A 20,497-nucleotide genomic window follows, 5' to 3' on the forward strand; every position below is an offset into this window, starting at 1 on the left:
ATGCATTTGTGAACATATATTTTTAGTAAAAAATTAAAAAATTTACGATTTTTTTAATTTCTTCCATCTCAAAATATTCTTTGATTTTTTAAAGATTTTTTTCATATTCTGGAATTTTTCCGTATTTTCAATACTTAAGGAGTTATTAATTATTTTAGATTTAAGAAAAACTACTCGTCGCACGGCCACCACTCCGCGCGCTTGACCACCCTACTCCCCACGCTCTTTGTGTAGTGGAACGTCCCCAAAAATTTCAATTAGTTCTTTATAAATACATATTATAAAAAGGCAAAAATTACAGTAATCTTTTTTGTTAATAATTTAATGATGCATAAAACTCTTTATTTACGGTGCAAATTGAATGAAAAAGTATATTCATGAAACCGTTTTGTCTTTTTAATTTCAATTTGATGGGGAATCAAAACTTGTTGGCGCCAAAGAGGCGTCAACCTAAAATTTAGTGGCTAAAAAAGCATTGGTGCGAAACTAATCCATTGCCGTAAAAATCTCTTTATGTATTATAGCAGCTCTATTTCCTTGTAATAAGTAATTCTTGCCATCTCTACTGCCAGTGATGTTTTTTTTTGTTTATTCTCCCAATCCTGAGTTACACAATAAATAAGGAGTTAGGAATAAAAGTTTCCGTTGAATTTGTGCACCATTTCATTGTTAATAAAAAAGGTTGTAATTTTTGCATTTTTATATTAAAAATCCAAGTTAACAAATGCAAGGAAAAATTTGATAAAATTCAGGAATGATCCTACTGACTCAAGTTTAGTATAAAGCTACTCAACGCAACCAAAAATTTCTCCAGTTGAATGATATGTTGAAAAAATACCCTTTTTTTTAGTTTATCAACAAATGAATAGTTAAATATGCAAATTGAGTGGAACTATCAAAAGAGTGAAAATGCAGAGCAGAGAACGAAAAAAATCAGCAATTTCTTTCATTCCCGTTAGATGACTGAATCAACAGTTATACTATGGCAAATTTTGGTTGAGAAATGAAAAAAAAAGAGAAAAATGAAGATGGCTGAAAAATCTGAAAATGATGTTTTTTGTAATTCCTCTCGCGGAGACATTCTGTGAAGGCTCAAGATGCATTCTGATTTTTTTTCAGATGTTTTAATCAACAGTTTCATACATCATTTGGATTTTGTAACTAAAACGGACTTTTCGGTGTTGGCGGAAAATCAGCTTTTGCGTGATTCAACTTTGAGCGCACTTGGCGGCTTAACGGTTGAAAGACTTTTCTGTAGGAAATTTAATGCTCTACAAAGCAGTTTTGATTTTTTTAAAACAATTTCCAGGTCCGCTAGAATCCCAAAAACTTAGTATGTGTTTCATATCATTTTTCCGTATGATATGCTATGGTTTTTATTCCTCTTTTGTCATCCTTGATTTCAGCTGAAATAAAGTCCTTATTCAACTGGTCTAATCTTAAACTTGTTTCCTCATCTTAAATTGAACGATTTTCATAAGCAATATTTTTTTCCTCTCTCCATTGCTGCGAAAGTTATTTGCAATTGAATATCTTTTAGGAAAGAATTGCAGCCAAATGCCTGGAGTACAAAATTGCGTTGTACTCACCTCATACTTCCTTCGACTCTGTCAGAGGAGGTGTAAACGATTGGCTGGCAGGCGCCTTCGGTGAGTCATTCTTCAGATCAAAGGAAACTTATCGCTCCGGATTATCAACTCAAGTATTTTCTCACGTCTATTCCTCTACATGCAAGTTAAATTCGTATGGATGATTTCTTCTTTCCTGTTTCGCGTGACAATCAAATTCATTACCATATTTTTTTTTCTTCCTATTCAACCGTGGAAAAATTATTTTCACAGAAACTTCGACGTGCAGACCTATTCAACCTTCATCGCAGAATCTCCAGAACGGGATGGGAAGAATTTGCACTTTAAAAACTCCAATAACTGATCAAGAAGCAGTAAATCTCATCAAACGTCGAACTAATTTGAGTTACGTGCGATTGGCAAGAGTTCACAGTCCAGGTAAATGACCTCAATTGATAGATAATTGTTGATAATTGTTGCAGTGAATGATCAGGTGAAAGCTAAGTTTGGATAGAAATATTCAACGTACCAATTCAAACCACATCTTTTCCAAAAGGCCATTGCATCCAAGATTCTAGGTGAACTATTAGGTGTATAACTTAATCTTTCCGTTTTTTTTATCAAAAAATATGTAACTTTATAAAATATATAAATACCAGATCAATCCTCGAAATATCGTCCATCGTTTTCGATGACCTTGCGCCATCGATCAGGCAACATACGAATGCCGGCATCACGGCAAAATATCAGTCTCAAAATATCACACCGCAAAATATCACATGAAAAAATATCACATGGATAAATATCATAATATGAAAATATCATTTGTGATAAATATGACTTTTTAAAATATCATATCATATCATATCATGTAATTTTTAAATTTTCAATAATATTAATTAATTTTTTTTATTTTCAATATATTCAATGATATTTCAATGGTTTTTCTTGATTTTTCGTCGCGTGTGTGAACACGGCCGTGTAATTCTTTCTTTCTCCGATAATTCATTACCACAATACGGCTATTTAAATCTATTTTCGGTATGTACACACTGCTGGGTTTTTCCCACATGTTTTGAGGTCACGAATAATTGCGGTGTATCAATAAAGTTTTTCTTCATGTACACTCGTAATTTGTGTTTTTTTTAAATTTGTTTATGATCGTTTTGGTTTGTGATATATTTTGTGTGTGATATTTTGATTTGTGATATTTTTTACCGGTGATATTTTGTTTCGTGATATTTTGAGGCACGATTTTTTGCCGGTGATATTTTGATATTTGATATTTTGCCGTGGAGCCCAAATGCCATCGCAAAAAAAAATTGCAGGCTTTGAGGCGATGAGGCGCCTTTCCTCCAAGGCGTGCTGCATGGACCGGAACAGATGATAATCAGAAGGGGCCAAGTCCGGTGAATAAGCCGTAGCGTTCTGCAGTAACTGTCTGACCCGTTTCCAAAAGTTCATAATAGAGTACACCCTTCATATCCCACCAGATGCAGAGGAGAATCTTCTTCATTTTTTGTTGGGGAGTGGATGTCGATGGTTGTCCGGGATCCACCCATGACTTTTTCCGTTTGGGATTAGCAAAAAAAAAATACGTTTTTCATCTCCCGTAACAATTTTTGACAAAAAATTTTTCTTCTGGCACTTGGCGAGCAACGAAAGGCACGTGTTCATGCATTGACCGTGGTTATGTTCAGTCAGTTGGTGTGGAATCCATCTTCCTAACTTTTGTATTTTTCCCATTGCGTGTAATCATTTAGAGACAGCTGCTTGAGTAACTCCTAGCTGAGCTGCAAGCTCTTTTTGGGTTTGTGTTGAGTCTTTGTCGAATAATTCTTGCAATTCAGCATGTTCAAAGGTCAGAGGCTGTCCAGGGCGTTCCCGGTCACTGAGATCGAAATCACTATCTTTAAAGCGCTTATACCAGTATCTACACTAGCTAGCCTCCCGTAGCACTCTCTTATGAAATTCACTTCGTGCTTGTATGTAAAAGATGGCAGCCCATGTGAAAAGACGATACAATTTTTTTCAGATTTTTTGGGCCATTTTTGGGGCAGCATAACGCTTCGAAAATTCTTATGAGATAATCTTCGTGGATAACGCCATGAATTTAACTTTTACGATTTTTTCGCGGAAATATTCTAATTTTCATCATTATGTCCTGGAACATGTTCTCAAAAAAGTCAAGAAAATGTTGAGTATTTTTCCGTATTCCTAAATTCATTCGTTACATAATTAGAAAACGTGATTTTGGGTGAAAATGAAGATTTTCAACCGCGTTCAACTGCCTTTGAAAACGGACTAATCCTTCGCGAATTCCGCCAAAAGATAATGCATTTTTCTTTCCATAATCTCAGAAAACGATAAGCGCTTCTGTTTTTTCTGAACCTGAAAAAAATGCAAAAGAAAATCGTCTGATTTTGGGCAGCAACAAGTGTTTGGATATTGTCCACTCCTATAATGGGGACCATATACCTGAAATGGAGACGGCCATCCAGCTGACTAGACCCTTCCTCGAAGGGTACTACGCTTTTTATTACGCCCAATATATCATAGCCTACTGTTACGTCATGATTTCCCAGGAAAAATATTCAATTATAATTTTAATAATCCAATAAATTCTGGAAGATTATGATAGTTATTTTCTCCTATTTTGAGCCTACCTTTCGGTAATAGCTCGGGATTGGAGTCGGGTGAATTGTTAGAATAACAGAGGATAAAAATTCACAATAAATGAAGTCAATATTTATTTAAATTATATTCAAATTTTAACGAAATCAAATTCTTTGAATTAAACAATTTACAAATGGATTAATTTTCACCAATTTTGAATATAAATTGTCATACAATATCAAATTTTTCCCTCGAATCAACGCGAAAATTTACATCAAGAATTGAAATTTTTTTTTTATATTGAGTTCCCCGAACTAAAATTCTCAAATATTCAATAATTATTGATTTTTTTTCTTGAATTTTTGAAACCGTTAAACTTTTCACCATGTCATTGCCCGATTTAAATCAAATTTATTATTTATTTTGTTTTACTCATCCATTTTTTTGTAGTTTCTTGAAGTAATCCAATATTCGGTTAGTTAGATTTGACAATAATTTCACGTAAAAAAAAAATTTACAATTTTTCGGAACGGAAGTTCACACCTTAATTAGTTTCTCTTGAAGAGAGAAGTAAGAAGAAGGACCAAATTCTTCAACTTTTGAATGATTTACACAACGCGTGAAATGACCCGGAACAAAGAACGGTGGGAACTAACTTTGGGGGTGCATCGACGCTCTTTTATTACCTCGGATTGCGAGGATGTACTAATTAATGTATGTGTATAAATTTTGATGTGTTTATCAAAGGAGGGGGCATGACATGATGTCGATGCACCAATGTACACCTCGGCACGGATACCTGAACCTCCTGGTGATAACGCTCTTGGAGACAATTCAAAGTGTTGCCACCCAACGATCACATGATCGTTACATGAACTTATTCTTTTTTTTATACCTTTTTTTCTTCATTAAATTCCTTCTTATATTTTCACGAGTAATATCGATTAAAAATGAGACTTGCTTTCGATTACCTCCCATGCGAAATGCTTTTTAAAACCACGTATTATTCATCATTTTCTAATTCCATTATTTTTCAATCATTATCAATTTTTCTTTCATTTCAATAAAAATGCGATACGTCTCCAGACGTAACACCCCCCTGATTAGACGATTGTTATCGATGAAATCGGAGAACAATCGTTCAATCCATTGTATCATTCTTGTGTTCATATTTTGCAATCTTCATTATCAATATCCTGTTTTTCTCATTTTCAATAGTTGCAATGATCTCCCAAGTTATTAGTGTCTCGAAGAAGAAATAACAATATGATCAGAACTGCAATAATATCACAATTCAATTTCCCATTCGATAAATCGAAATTATTATTAATACATCAAAATTTTTATAAGAAATCATTCGTCCATTCATTCTCATTCCTTTTTCCATATCAAGTTTGCACTTAAATCACTTCACTTTTTTTCAGAAAGCCATAAGGAAATTACATCACTTCACTCTTTTTTTTGTATCGAGTCCTGCTACGATGATGTCTCTGCGTAATATTTCTGATGATCCTCTATACTCTCATCTCTTATGTCTCTTGTATCAATTCAGTTTTGCCAATTGCTTTTGGAAATAAAATGATACTTTGAGTAGACGATCTTCTGTCTCTCTCTTCAGTTGCATAGAGAGTAAGCCCACGGTGCGACTGCGTACACTGCACTGATAGAAGGCTTTGCTTGTATCTACCTGACGGATTCGGTTGAAGGTTTTTTTTCGATTAGGTTCACATAACTGGACATTCATTGATAACTAGGACTAATCGCGGTACACTCAACTGCTGGTTGATTTTAACACCATTTGATTATGATAAATTTTTCGCTTGACGCAAACCGGGAACCGTTTAATACAACTGGGCGTTTGGTAATAGTTACCGAATCGAGGTTAGTTCAACGCGCCCTCTAGCTCAGGCTTTTCCTCACGTTGAAATCTTCAGAGAATATATAAACAAAAACGTATTTACTTTATTAAAATAATATAAGCGATTAATTGTAGGGTGTGAGTAAAACAATAACACTTTTAATTGGAAGAAGATTGTTTATAAACGGAAATTTCTGTAGTGAAATTGAAAAAAAAGTTTTACAAAAAAAGTTCTTATGGATATTACTCCAACTCCCCTGGTTTCTGATATGCTTATCACAAATCCAACCTGGTGAATAATTAATTGACTTACCTCGTTAAAATAAAATTGTAATAAATATTCATATAAAATACTTTTCATAGAATTCATCGGCGGCGGATTGTGTCCCTTTTGTGGTTATGTTTTGGATAATTAGCAAATCCTAAAATACATTCTCCTCTGTGTAACGTCGTTTTTTCTGGAAGTATAACCATTTTCAGTACATTTTCACTGCATTTCCACATCTAGACGGCCCGTATTTTCAAATTTTCACATGACAATCAATGTTTAATAATAAACAACAGAGAAGTTACACCAACTAGCGATTCGGTAACTATTACCAAATCCTCCAGTTGGCTCAACCTTAACCTCTCAACTGAGCCGTTCGGTAACTATCAACGGGCCATTCAATTGTTCTTATTTTACTGCGACATTAGGTAACAGTTACCGAGCCTGTGTAATATCAACCGAATCCTTCTATCAGTGTGGGAATATTCCTCCGTTTTAATTGTACATGAAGAATAGTTTTCAATGGAACCAATTGACTTATTCCACAAATTTTATTGATTGAATCAAAAATGCTCGGAAGTAATTTAAAATTTTCGATGGTCTACACAAAACTTATTTCAATAATTAAATTCAGTGACGTTGTGTTTACAAATTTTTTTTTTTTCAAATATTTCTTCAAATAGTTTTTTTTATTTTGATAATTTTTCTCAGTTTTTTTTTAATTGTAGTATTTAAAGCACCCTTACAGCATGATTGCGTATGCCGTGGTAATTCTTCAAATCTAATGTTTATGAAGAATGTTGTTCTATATATGGAATTCATCGATTTGTTTCAAGAAGATCATTGTTAATTATCTGATCAATTTTTGTCAAATTTCCGAAGTGCTTGGCTTGTGCACAGTACATTCACTACTAATTGTAGTTGAATTACTTTATTATTGCGGAATTTATTCAATTGACGTTTTTTTTTCCGCGATAGAGACACCTAGACGAAAGAGCACAGAGGGATGATTCGAGTTTCTAGGTGGTGACTTCACCTGGTCCTGGTTGACGTGTTTTCCAGTGACTGACCGTTGATTTAATTTGAAATTTAATTCTTGATTTCTACAATTCATTCATTTTCAAAATTTATATAATTTTTCATAACCCATTCAAATGTTTCAAAATCATTTTGTAACTTGGTTCGTTTCAGCAATCATCCAAAATAACATTCAAATATAACAATAATCATAATGATGATGATAATAATGCTGCTGTCTCATTTCCAAATTACATACCAATTTTTTCTTAATGTATTCATAATGAATCCAACATTTTTTTTCCTTCATCTTTTGCCAACGAAAATTATGATGCCAAACTTTTCCAAATTGGGCCGCATTTTTCTATGTCTATTTATGATTATTAATAATATTATTTCAGCTCTGATCATTTAATGAAGTCCTCTATCAAGAAAATACCGATTTCTCCTTGATAGATAATTCATAAATATACGAGAAGCGTATGCTTATAAATATGAAAGTTTCTCTCGCTTGATTTCATTTCCCGTTTAAAATTTATTGAAGAAAACAAAAAAAAATTCAATTGGCACATTGTAGCCTTCTTTTTTCCAAACAGATGATAAGAGATTCCCTGCAAATAAAATTTTATTTAGTAATTTTGTGTGCGCTTCTGTTCCCATTTGTCATCTCTGGAGTCCTCCTGAATGATTAAATTTTTGTTTATCCAAATATTTCAAATGAATGATGCTTCGGTTTTGTCCTATGTCTCAAATAATATTCAAATTCAGCGAATATTTCCAAATAACAATTTACCTCTTTTCCGTAGCTTTTAATTTTTCCGATTATTTATAGGATTTCCGATTAAAAAAAAAAATTCCCTTCAATACTTGTCGTTCATAACATTGTCATCGTTTGTCAATTATTCATTTTCAATAACAAAGTCTTCAATATTTTCATTTTTAATCAACATGATCCTTTGTTTCTCAAACCATTCCTTTTGATGGATAATGAGATTTTCTTTCTATAGTGAAATTTTCATTCTTCAACAAACTATTCAATTTTCTTATAGCTTTGTAAAATAAAATCTTCAATGACTATTCTCTTATTTTCATACTAGGGGGCTTCGCCCCCTGCTCGCTTCGCTCGTTCCCCCCCCCCCGTCCGTGTGACCGCAGCAGTGTGACCGTACCCATAAACATCTTCCATATGAGCACCCCCTAATATAGTAATCCTCCATAAATATCGATATCCCCTTTATGAGCACCCCCTCATATAGACATCCCTTATAAATACACGCACCTCCTCGTATAGGCACCCAGCGTCCCCTGAATTTGAGCGTCCCCTGAATTTAAGCGTCCCCTGAACTTGAGTGTCCCCTGAATTTTTCGCCTTATTTTTTTATTTATATATAGAGAGATGATTCGAAAATCAGTCTTCCCCAAAAATTCCGGAATTTTCTTCTATCTTTCTTCATTCTTGTTTGTGTCAAACGATCAAGCTTTAACCCATTCTTGATTTATAATGACCACAAATTCCAAAAATGAATTTATTTTTCAATTAAACTTGAGTTTCAATCAAGTCGAGTTTAGAACTAAGGATTCTCTCATAATCATATTATCTTCATCTTAATCATGATTTCCAAAAACAAATTTAATTTCCAAAATTTGATTTTTAAAATACTTGATTGATTTTTCATTCTTGTTTGCGTCATGACAGGCTCAAAATTCTGCCACAAATTGTCAAGAGCTCGTCTTAATCACAATTTTTCAAGAACGAAATAATTGTCAATTTATCTTGACTTCAAATCCAATAATTTGACCATTTCCAAAATAAATTGTGTAATCAATCGAGATTTCAAATCCAAGAATTCTTATGAGGGTTTTGAAGATTTCTCCAATCACTATGAAATTTAAGAGATGATGATTCAGAAAAAGGAAACAAGGAAATGAAGATGTTCTCGGGATTGAACTCGGGTGGGTATCAAAATCCACGTCTTCTCGTTTTTTTATGCATGAGGTGCTCTACCATTAAGCTACCGAATTGAAGCTCGGTTGGATATCGAAATCCACATCTTCTCACATTTTAACGAGTTGGTTTTCCTGTAAGCTACCGAAATATCCACATAAAACCAAATTTTACCTTCATTTTCTTGGTAACAAATTCTTCGATCTTGATCTCTTCAATTTATAGAATATCTCAAAAAATTTTCATTTTTATCATTTATTCATTTTTAACTTACATTCAATATTCCTTCAGAAACTCAGCTTCGAATGTGACCCATTCTTGATGCTTCAGTCCTAACTCTGGCTCTGAAGTTCATTATTTTTTCCTTTATGTATTGTGACCTTTCAATATTTAATTATTATTATTTCCTAAAAGGGGGATTTAGGGCAATTAAATAATGAGGACAAATGAGGGATAAAATTAACTGAATATCTATATTTCTATTAATTTACATGATAGATCGTCGTAAGACGCTTGAAATGCCTTTTACTTGGATCTAGGGTTATGGGTAAGGCCAGGCAACTTTTGTACACGTAAAAAGGGGATGACTCTAATGCAGATAAAGGGGGAGAAGCTAATCGTGTCAAGGGAATGCAACTAAATATCCAAATAATAACTGAATGGGGAAGAAACAAAAGAGTGTAGGCTCACCGTTGGGGGGTATGAAGGGTAATATTGTGGGGACAAGAGGGAAAATGAGGGGGGTAACTCGTACTCACGATGGGACTTCACTCTGGCGAACACGTGGAATTCCACCGGCGCCTTGCACTCCTTCAAAATACCAGGGCGTTTTCCTGGAGAGCCTCCTTTCCACCTCGGGGTTTCCTGGGCACCAATACTAGAGCTGGGATGAGCTCGATGTATCAAAAGTCCTCTTTTTATCCGCCAAATAACTTCCGGGCGAATTTCACTGTATTCACAATTACTACTTTCGGGGCACGTGGCGACTCACGGGGCAGCTAATGCACGAGTGACGGTCTCTTCTTTTCCTTCGCGATTCGTGGGGGTTCGTCAGGTATCGATGTCCTTCGGGTTTTAATTCGGGAGCAATCGGGGCCAATCAGCACGGGTGAGTGGTGATGATGACCACAATCCAGGGATGTCTCGCAAGGGATTATTGCTGGTGGTGAATATTCGGGGGTCTAGTATGGGGAATTTCCAGGAGGCGATGGCTTCTCCAATTGATCGGATGGGGCCGGAACTGATGTCTTCTTTCGGCTGGTGTCTTCGTGATGTCCAGGGGCAGGGGCAGAGGGGCGATGAGGGGAAAAGTGAGGGAAGGGGTATCCAACGGTGGCGGGATTTACCTTTTAGGGGGCAGTGTGTAGTGGGAAAAAATATGTAGAATAATAATAAAAAATAAATGAATATGCCTCGTCACAGTTTATATATATTCTCAATTTTATGAGACCTTTCAACCGAGGATTTTATTTTTCCTTTTTATGATTTTTTTTTCCATTGAAGACTTTTCTTCCAATAGCATTTATCTTCTTTTCAATGTAAATTCTTATCTTTTCTTTTTACACCATTTTTTTAAAATCAATAATCAATTGTCCCTTTATTTTCATCATTTCATTCATTTTCATAATTATTTATGCTCATTCAGTCTCATTCTCTCTTTGAATGTGTATCTGATTATCCATTTTATTTTTCCTCTTGCCATGTTTTTCAAATGTTAATCAATTTTTCTTTCTTTTACCCATCTTCTCATGATCCTTTTTCTTTCATTGAAGACTTTATCATTTTATGAATTGAGTTCCTTTCTAAAATAATTTTTCACTTACTTTTTTATTTACAAAAAAAAAAAATTAATAATGACGATATTATTCAGGTATTTCACCACCTGAATTATTGAACTTCCAAAATATATCATTTTTCCTTTTCCTGGAGAAAAAAAAAAAAAATATATATATATATATATATATATATATATATTATTTTGATCAATAACGAATGATTAGCAAAAAAAAATTTTTTTCATCCATTTTCCTCTTTTTTCTCGAAATATTTCAAAGTTTTGATATTTTCCGAAAATTCCCTCATGTGCGAGAATGAGAACCACTGTTGGTGCATTCTCGCCTGATACAATGTAGGGATATGAGACACCCCTTATCAAAATGACGCGTGCCTCATAATCAACTTCTTATGCTTTTATAATATTTGCTTGAAGAAATCGGTGCCTCAATCGGAAGTCTATTCAATCGGATAAATTAAAATTTCTCTTGTTTTTTTTTTATTGAAACGGAAATTGGTTTCATTTTCCATCAATGCCCACTCCATTTACATTTTGTCTTTACCCACTGATGTGTCTTTCGTGTAAATTCTCTGCTTTTAAACATTCACTTTATTCTCGAAATTCAAATTTTACTTCAACATTTTCATTATTATTTACAAATATGTTTTTTTTTCTTTTCAACTCGAGGAATTTGAAAATTGCATGAATTATAATTTTTGATTCCAATAGTTCGTGCCTTTACATCACCTGGAATTTTTCTTCGTTTTCCGAATTGCAATGATTGTCAACAGGCATACACTCTAACACGGTTTGATCGAATTCATTATGAATTTGAGAATTCATATCTTTGAACTCTTCGTGACCTTTGGATAATTTTTCTTCTTCGTTTTCATCATTTTCTTCATTTTCGTTAGCATTTTCATCAATTTCATCATTGTCGGATTCTTCACATTCATTGTCTGAAATCATTTCTTCATGTCCACGTAAATTGCGTATGATTTGTAACTTTGACTCAGCTTTTAATGCCTGTTCAACGGCATTCTCGAAATTTTCAGGAGGAGGACCCTTCATTTCCAAACGGATTTCTCGAAGTAAGCCATCTGAGAAAGCCCGAAACATTTTCCTTTCAATTACGTTATCATAGTCTGGAAGTCCACCGTCTTCCTCTGTTTTATTTGTTTCAATACATAATCGACCAAGTTTCCTAACACGGATAGAATAAGAGATAATTTTCTCATGTTCTTCCTGATATGAATTGGCGAGATCTCCTTCGAGTCCGTCAATAGATTTTCTCGGGCCATAATTTTTCTTCAAATACGTGAAAAATTCTTGACAATTTTCAAATTTTTGACCGTAAAGTAATTCTCGTGCCTCACCCTTCAATTTGATTCGGAAAAACTTGACTAATGTTGACTCAAAATTCAAGGGAAGACTGTCGCGTGCATCTTCACATTCTTCAATAAAATCAAAAATACTCATATTCTCCCCATTAAATTCCGAAACTAAACGCAAAGCATCCTTCATAGAAATAATTGGTTCATTTATTCTCGACATTTTTTTTTCGCAAAAATTGAAATTTCAAATGAATTAATTGTTAAATATTGGATTTCTCACGATTCTCTGAAAACAAAATAAAATTTCCTCTTTTATTCCGACGGCCACATGAAATTATTCTCTTCAAAAATATTTCATTGAAACTATTATTAGATTTTTTTTTTGAACGAATATTTTTATTATTATTATTATTATTATTTAGAAGATGAATTTGTTTCCGATCCAACTAGAAGGTTTTATCAAATTTTGTTAAGGTGAGAAAACAAAATTTGTGGACTCAATAATTTTTTGAATTGTCGTGTTTGGAATTTATTCAAAAATTAATTTTATTTAGAATTCAATTTTTTAATAATCCGACTTATTCGTTGCCTACCGGACGTTGAGGTGCTGCCGATGCCACTCAAATTACCGGGCTAGCACGCCACGTGACGCGACCTTCAAAATCCCAAAATTGCAAACGCAGCGCCACTGCACTGTCGTTTTCGGGCTCTAGATTCATTCTTTTCGAAATTATATTCAGTCACGTCTTAGATGCCAAATCGGCACGTCCATTAGATCGTACTCCTCGGGCTCTACCCTAGCGATCGTAACTTCGGAATAAGTTATCAGTCTTTCCCGACGTTCCGTGGGATCACCCGAGTTATCCAGAAAACCTCAAATACGCCCAACTTCGTAGAGGTTGACTCTGGTGCGAAACGGTCGGTGAACTGCGAATTGTTCACTACGTTTTCGCGACAATAAGTGCAAGGACACAACTTACAAAAATAAAAATAAAAAGTGCAAGGACACAATTGAAATTCAATCACAATTCAAACCATAAAGTGAAATAACATATATAAACTTAGATATAAAATTAAGTGACATGAAGTGAAAAACAGAAGACAATTGGAACAACTAGAAAACTATTTTGGATAATTTCTAAGTATTAATTCGTACGAAATTCTCAAACCAATCTATATATTTTGGTCTTTTCAACTTTTATCAAAATTATCACAAATGAAATCAAAATCTTTATATCAATACCAATCAATTTACTTCGCTCGAATTCTCTCTCTCTCTTGTGGCTCCTTTTTTTATGTTCAATTAAAATCTTTTCAAACAATAAATATCAAAATTAAATTTTATTCAAATTCTTTTTTTCTTATTTCAAACCCTGACTTTATCATTATTGTTCCTCAAATTTCTAAACATCAAAAATTCAAACGATAGATGCAGATGCGCCTAGCGCTTAAAAGGTAAGAATCTGCTAAACAAAAATATTATTTTATCCCGATAATAAGAAAATAAAAGATAACTGATTTAATGTTTAATTGAATTTGTTATTAAAATTTTCCTGTTATCACAGAATAATGTTTTCTAATTGTCCACTTTCTATTCAATTTATTTTTCAACATCAAATTTCGATCATTCAATGAATAATTCTCGGATGTACAAAAACCGTGAAAATTATAATTTATTTATTGAAAATTTAATTCAATGCATTTAATAATTATTATTATAATGACAACAATTACTTGAAAAATTCATATTTCTCTCATTTGAAAATTGACAATTGATTCCATGGAAAATCTTCTGGACTGAAGATGTGAAATAATTAAATGATGAATTTCTGTTCAAATTTTTTTTCACAATTTATTTTGAAAACTGAAATTCCAACCAACCAAAAAATATTTAAATTTATTATATTGGATTACTTATTTATTTATTTGTAGTAACTGCTCTAGGATACATCCGTGGCATACAAGATATAATAAAATATATAGAATATAAGATAAATTAGTCAGAAGACAATAGGTACCAGCACTATGTTGAGGCTATTATGCAAGAGTCAATTATGCAACTGCCAAAATACAATAATACATTTTTAATACAATTCAAGGACAAGAGTGAATGTCTAGGAAGACGGAAGAACCATGAATGGCACGAAATTTTCCAAATATACGTATAATTTATCACATTTTCAGAGAGAGACAATAAGCGATGCTCAATATGGAGAATGTTCATTTCGAGACGTAGGGCCGAGTTTGAAGTATGTCTGGGCAGCTGGAACAGTCTCTTGAAGTAGAACATCTGGGTCCTTTCGAGTACATCCGTATACCTCAACCCCTATGCTGGGGCAGCATACACCATCACTGATGCTACTAGACTGTCATAGATTTTTACCTTAGAGGGCCAATCAGCAGATTTGGTTCTGTTAAGTATTGCCGAGGCTGTTCCACAAGCTATTCTCGTCTTGCATGTAGCATTGAGTGTGACTTGAAACCCCAAGGATGACGAGGCAAAGTCCACTCCGAGATAGGTATACTTCTTAACAGTTTCAATCTCAGAGCCGTCGTAGATGAACTTGATTGTCTTGCTCCTCCCTGCACTGGAAAACCTAATTATTTTCATCTTTAGTACATTCAGTTTGAGTTGGTTCAGCTTATTATACTTTTCCAGGGAGTTTAGGGTACGTTGAAGGGTCCATGGGGTGTCTGCAAGGAAGACCATGTCATCAGCGAAGAGTAGAACCTGGATGTCAGTGCGGCTGTCTATGCTGATGCCTCGGTTTCCCTCCTGAATCATAAATTGTTCAATATCATGTACAAATAAAATGAAAAGGAGGGGGCTGAGTATCTCCCCTTGGAGAACGCCTTGTGTGATGTCAATCGGGTCAGTTAGACGATGATCTGTTCTCACTCGCAGGGAAGCTTTGTCGTAAAAACTTTTCAGAATCCTGATTAACTTCGGGCTAAGTCCTAGGTGAAAAAGTTTATTCCAGAGGATACTGTGACTAATAGAGTCGAAAGCCCTTTGATAATCCACGAAAAGGCCATATACTGCACGCCCTCTGAGCCTAAGCTGCAGCTGGATCACAGAGGACAAGACAAAAATATTGTCTAAACACCCTTTTTTTCGCCTGAAGCCAGCTTGGCTTTCAGGGACGATCTTCTGGTTCTCCTCCCAGGCTTCGATCCTATTCTTAATGAGTGTTGTAAACAGCTTATCGATACAGTTTACGAGGGCAATGCCCCAGTAATTTGCTGGATTTGTTTCATCTCCTTTCTTATATAACATTGTCAGTGTTACCTGAGACCAGCTGTCTGGTGTTTGCTCGCAGCGAAGGATGTTATTAAAAAGCCCTGTTACATAATGAATCCAGTTTGCAGGCAAGGCTCTCAGGAACTCATTTGATACATCGTCGGCGCCCGGGAATTTCCCAGTCTTGCAAGCTAGAAGAGCCTTCACTACCTCCTCTGATGTGAAATTTGCATCTAATTTTTCATCCCCTACACCATAAAAATCAACCTCATCCTCCAATCTGGAAGGATAGCATGATCTGAGGAATGTCGTCCACTGTTCGTCAGAGATATTGGGTGGTCTTCTGCCAGTTGACTGATAAAATTTACGTACTGTCGACCAGAAGGTTTTGGGACAGTTTACCTGGGCTATCCTCCATATGATCTCCTCTTCGAAGGCTTGTTTTTTGTCCTTGGTCATACTTCTGTAACGGTTCCTCGCCTGTAGAAAGGCTTCGACGTCCTCCGCCGTGCCAGAATTCCTCAGCCTTCTCAGGGCCCTCACCTTGCAATCGAGTAGTGCCTCACACTCTGCGTCGAACCAAGGCTGCTTATACTTGGGTATGTACGGTGACTTGATGCATCTAGTCATTCCCAGAGACGTTGCTACTTCTGTAATTGTTGCACACAAGTTGTCATTTAGGACACTGGGTGAGGAGTCAGTTAGTGAAAGTCCAATATTACGAGAGTTCAGGAGGGCAGACTGGAATTGCTCACAAAATTCATATTTCCAATGGATGATTTGGCGTGACTGGACCCTTTTAGAGATCTCCTCTGACGTCCAGGCACTATTCTCAAGAGAAACCACCACTGGGAAATGTTTTGAACCAGTTGGAGTGTACTGGACCTCGAAGTCATCAACAAAATTCAAACTTGCAGCATTGACCCATACCTGGTCCAACATACTCGTACCCATGTGATTACAAAAAGTATACCTCCCTGGGAAGTCACTCTTCGATCTGCCGTTTAAAATAACCATTCCGTTATACTCCATCACCTCAAGAATAGCCCTGGCCTGTCCCTTGAACTCCGAATCCCAAGAAACCCTCTCACCCCACAGTGCTAGGTCCTCAAACATTTCTTCCGACAGAGAATTTTCATTCCCCAGCCTCGCATTCATATCTCCACCTATCAGGAGCATCTCCTCCGGAAACTGAGTTTGCATTTCTTCTAATTGAGAGTGAAAACGGACCGTTATGTCATCAGAATTTGTGTCCGGGTTGAAATATACCAAACATACAATCAGTGAACTCCCTCGTATTGTCGTTTTAATAAAAATCCATTTATCGGTGGTGGCTAAGACATTGAAATGCGCTGCCTGTTTACGCAAGAGGACCAGCAGACCACCAGAGGCTCGACCCATCAGCTTATCCTTGACTGCCGGAATCCAGTGATGTTGGTAGTCTTCCCAGGCAGTGGGGAGCTTGTCTGGCTAGCGAGTCAACCATGTCTCCGAGATGCACAAGAAGTCTATTGTATTTGTAACAATTTTACCATATAGATTGGAAGGACCATCTGAGTTCCAGAATCCTATTGTTGTTTTTGTCGTTTTTGCTGATTTGGGGGGGGGGGTTGGTTGGGCAGAAGTAATTTTATTTTGGAGTGTACTGACTGCTGTGGGCGTGTGTATGGCATTAATTTTGTTTGTGTCCAGGCGGTCCCATGGAAGAAGATGATCCACTATGGGAATTGTATCGTCGTTGGTGCTTACCGCCACTCTGTTTTCCTCTGTCATTCGATTTTGTCCTAGATAAAATTAGATCTTGAGAAGCGTCATCCCAGTACCACCAGTTATCATTTATCTTTATTTTATGGTAGGCAATTTTTACTACGTTACCCTTAGCTCTCTCCAATTTGGCTCGATCCCTGATGACTTTGGCAATATAATACTCCTTCGGAGTCAAATCGTTGTCGATAAAAATGCTGGTGTTGGCAAGGACATCTTTTTTCCTGGACAGTAAAGCCATTTTGTCATCCAGAGAATCCAAGGTTATCGATATCATGGAAGAACTACCCAGACGCTTAGGTTTGGAGAATTTCCCCGTAAAACCGAATTCAGACATAAGGCTGTTAACAGCACTGATGATTGGGTCCTCAGAGGAGTTTGCAGCGTGGGCGGGGATGTCGACACCTCTTATTATTAGATTGTTTTTCCTCAAAAGTTTCTCTTGCACCTCAATCAGATGATCCAGCTTAGCTAATTTCTCCTGAAGAAGCTTGACCTCATCTGGGGATCTGTTATCGAGTTTGCTTTTCAAATCGTTGATTTTCTTATCTATTTCTGCTAGCTCTTCAGCTCTCGCGATAACTTCAACTGATGTAGGTGCAGATTCCAGCTTGGTCAGGCGATCACTCAGTTCTTTCCATTTTTCTTCCCACACTCTGTCTCTTCTCAGCATTTCTTCTCTAATACCAGAAATGTCCTCAGACACTCGTGAGAAACTAGATGCATTTTCGGCTCTGGAAGCCGAAACCTCAGCAAGGACTTTATTCAGGGTCTCCCACATGTCAATTGGTTTACCGCCTCCCTTAGCTGCCATTACAACTGGGTTGGGACTCTTGTCGTTCAAGACCACCGAGTCAGTAGAATTATTCAAGGCTGGAGAATGTGCTGGTGTTGTTACATCAGGGGAAGACTTGATAGCAAGTTTTTTACTAGCCGTAGTAGGGGAACCCTCACTAGAAACCCTCAGGCACTCGTTTAGTTCTCTCACCCTTTTCCTTTTCTTATCACAGAGACTCCCCAACCCCTCTTCGATCTCTTTGTCCTGCTTCACCTTGGCTTCCGGATTGAATTTTGCAGGTTGGAGAGTTGAGAAGAAACCCACAATTTTCTAATTGTTGGTATCCTTAGCTAGTCTTTGAAGGTTCGTTGGACACCCAGGACCCTTTCTAATCTCCTGTGCCGGGCTTCGACAATCAGTAGTAGGCCCAGATTTATTTTTGGGTGTATTTCCACTCTTCTCCTCTGGGTTGGCGGGTTTTGACTTTGTAATGGTTGGCGGGGTTTCGAGGATTTTTCCGTCCTTGTCAACCAGTGATAAGCTCTTCCCAGACATGAGATACCCACTTAGTCAGACTATAGAACCGAGACGGAAGGTGGCGGCACTGCCAAATTCTCACTTCATGATTTTTGAGGGGGGATAACCCCCAAGGACCCGTCCAAAACCACAATAACAATGGACGTTTTCAGACTTGCAAAAACAAAATCCTAGGAGATCGATCGCTCACCACGCACAGGACCCCCAAGCCCGCCGACGACACAAAAGAGTTGACCTCAATAAGACCCCAAACACCCCCAAAAACGCCTAGAGACAGGAGCACACACGATCCACAGCCAGCCAGCTCTCAGGTCACGTGACCCCCCTAATATTGGATTAGGAAAAGTTCGATTCTGTTGGTAAAATTATTTATAATTATATTAAAATTCCAAGAGGAAAATTCCAAGATGAGTGAATCGATTTGAATGATTGAGATAAATCTCAAAAGAAAAATTTCTATTCATTGATTACTTATTTGTTCAAAAATATTCTACTTTGACAATTTTTCAATAGTGAAAAATTATTTTAATTTGAGAACATTCAATCATAAAAGGAGTGATTTAAATTGAACAAAAAAACTCAAAACTCCAATAGTTGAATTGGAGAAAGGAAAAAAAATTTTTTTCTGTAAAAATTCCTGGAATTAGCTATTATTTTACACTGGCGATCCAGGAGCCACGGTATTTGCGTGGCTGTTGCGTGGCTATTAGGATTGTCATTTTTGGAGCTAAAAAGATGGAAATGATATCTGAAAACACAATAAAAGTGGATAGACGAATTATTAGTTTATATTTGCACTGTTTATAACATTGTTTTCTATCAATTGATTAAAATTAATGTGAGTGTATATAATGATGGCGGCAGTGTCGACATCCCAACGGGGTTGGTCAAGTCGACAGCAGTCGCAGCCAGAATAAGTGAGACCCAAACAGAGGTGGGACGCCACGGTCGATTCTGATGGCTGGGCGAGCTGCCTGTGCCGGTAACTCGGCAGTAGGGCCAGAAGAAGGATATCCATGGATTTTTGGAGTGGGGGACAAGCATATGAGTGGAAATTACGTAGAGTGGGGGTACCCTGGGCAGGGTAAACTTCTGCTAGAAGCCCTATAGCAGTCGCGCTGTCACAGGGGTAAGTTCGAAGGGGGGTTTGTGTCCTCCTTGTCCTCAATGTTTACTTTATGTTTTTCCGTTGATTCATTCGCCCGCTAATTAATATTAAGGGATTAGACATGGACTTTTCGATGGAGAATTAGATTCCCCATCTATCAACCCCCGTTTCATCCCTTAATCTTTGTGATAAAAAAATTAAAACTGCGACGAAAGTCATGGTGCTATGAGAAACCCAATGGTTTCTCGGCGCAGAGCGCCTTCCCAATAATTCGCCCGCTAATTAAAAAATCGTCTCTCCCCTCCTACTTAACATTAAAGAATGAAACTAATGCTGTTCGATGAAGAATTAAATTCCCCATACAGCAACCCCCGTTTCATCCCTTAATCTCTGTATAAAAAAATAAAAACTGCGACGAAAGTCGCGGCGCTATGAGAAACCCAATGGTTTCTCGGCGCAGAGCGCCTTCCCAATAATTCGCCCGCTAATTAAAAAGCCAATTAACAAATCGTCTCTCCCATTAAAGAATGAAACTAATGCTGTTCGATGAAGAATTAAATTCCCCATACAGCAAACCCCGTTTCATCCCTTAATCTCTGTATAAAAAAATAAAAACTGCGACGCAATTTACGGCGCTATGAAAAACTTAATGGATAACTTGCCCGCCAATTAAAAAATCGTCTCTCCCC

The 20,497-nt window shown here is 36.4% G+C and overlaps 1 protein-coding gene across 1 annotated transcript in view; it reads left to right on the forward strand.

Annotated features, from left to right (window-relative positions):
• The window catches only part of LOC107041996 (NIF3-like protein 1), an 86,056-nt gene that overhangs the window by 12,594 nt on the left and 52,965 nt on the right, over positions 1–20,497 (forward strand). The window contains exons 2-3 of the mRNA XM_015262844.1: positions 1,541–1,649; positions 1,842–2,006. Of these exons, the coding sequence (XP_015118330.1) occupies positions 1,541–1,649; positions 1,842–2,006 (274 nt within the window). The remainder of the gene's footprint in view (positions 1–1,540; positions 1,650–1,841; positions 2,007–20,497) is intronic.

The sequence above is a fragment of the Diachasma alloeum genome, unplaced genomic scaffold (genome assembly GCF_001412515.2).
Source record: "Diachasma alloeum isolate Michigan unplaced genomic scaffold, Dall2.0 Dall_scaffold_00400, whole genome shotgun sequence".
Lineage (NCBI taxonomy): Eukaryota > Metazoa > Arthropoda > Insecta > Hymenoptera > Braconidae > Diachasma > Diachasma alloeum.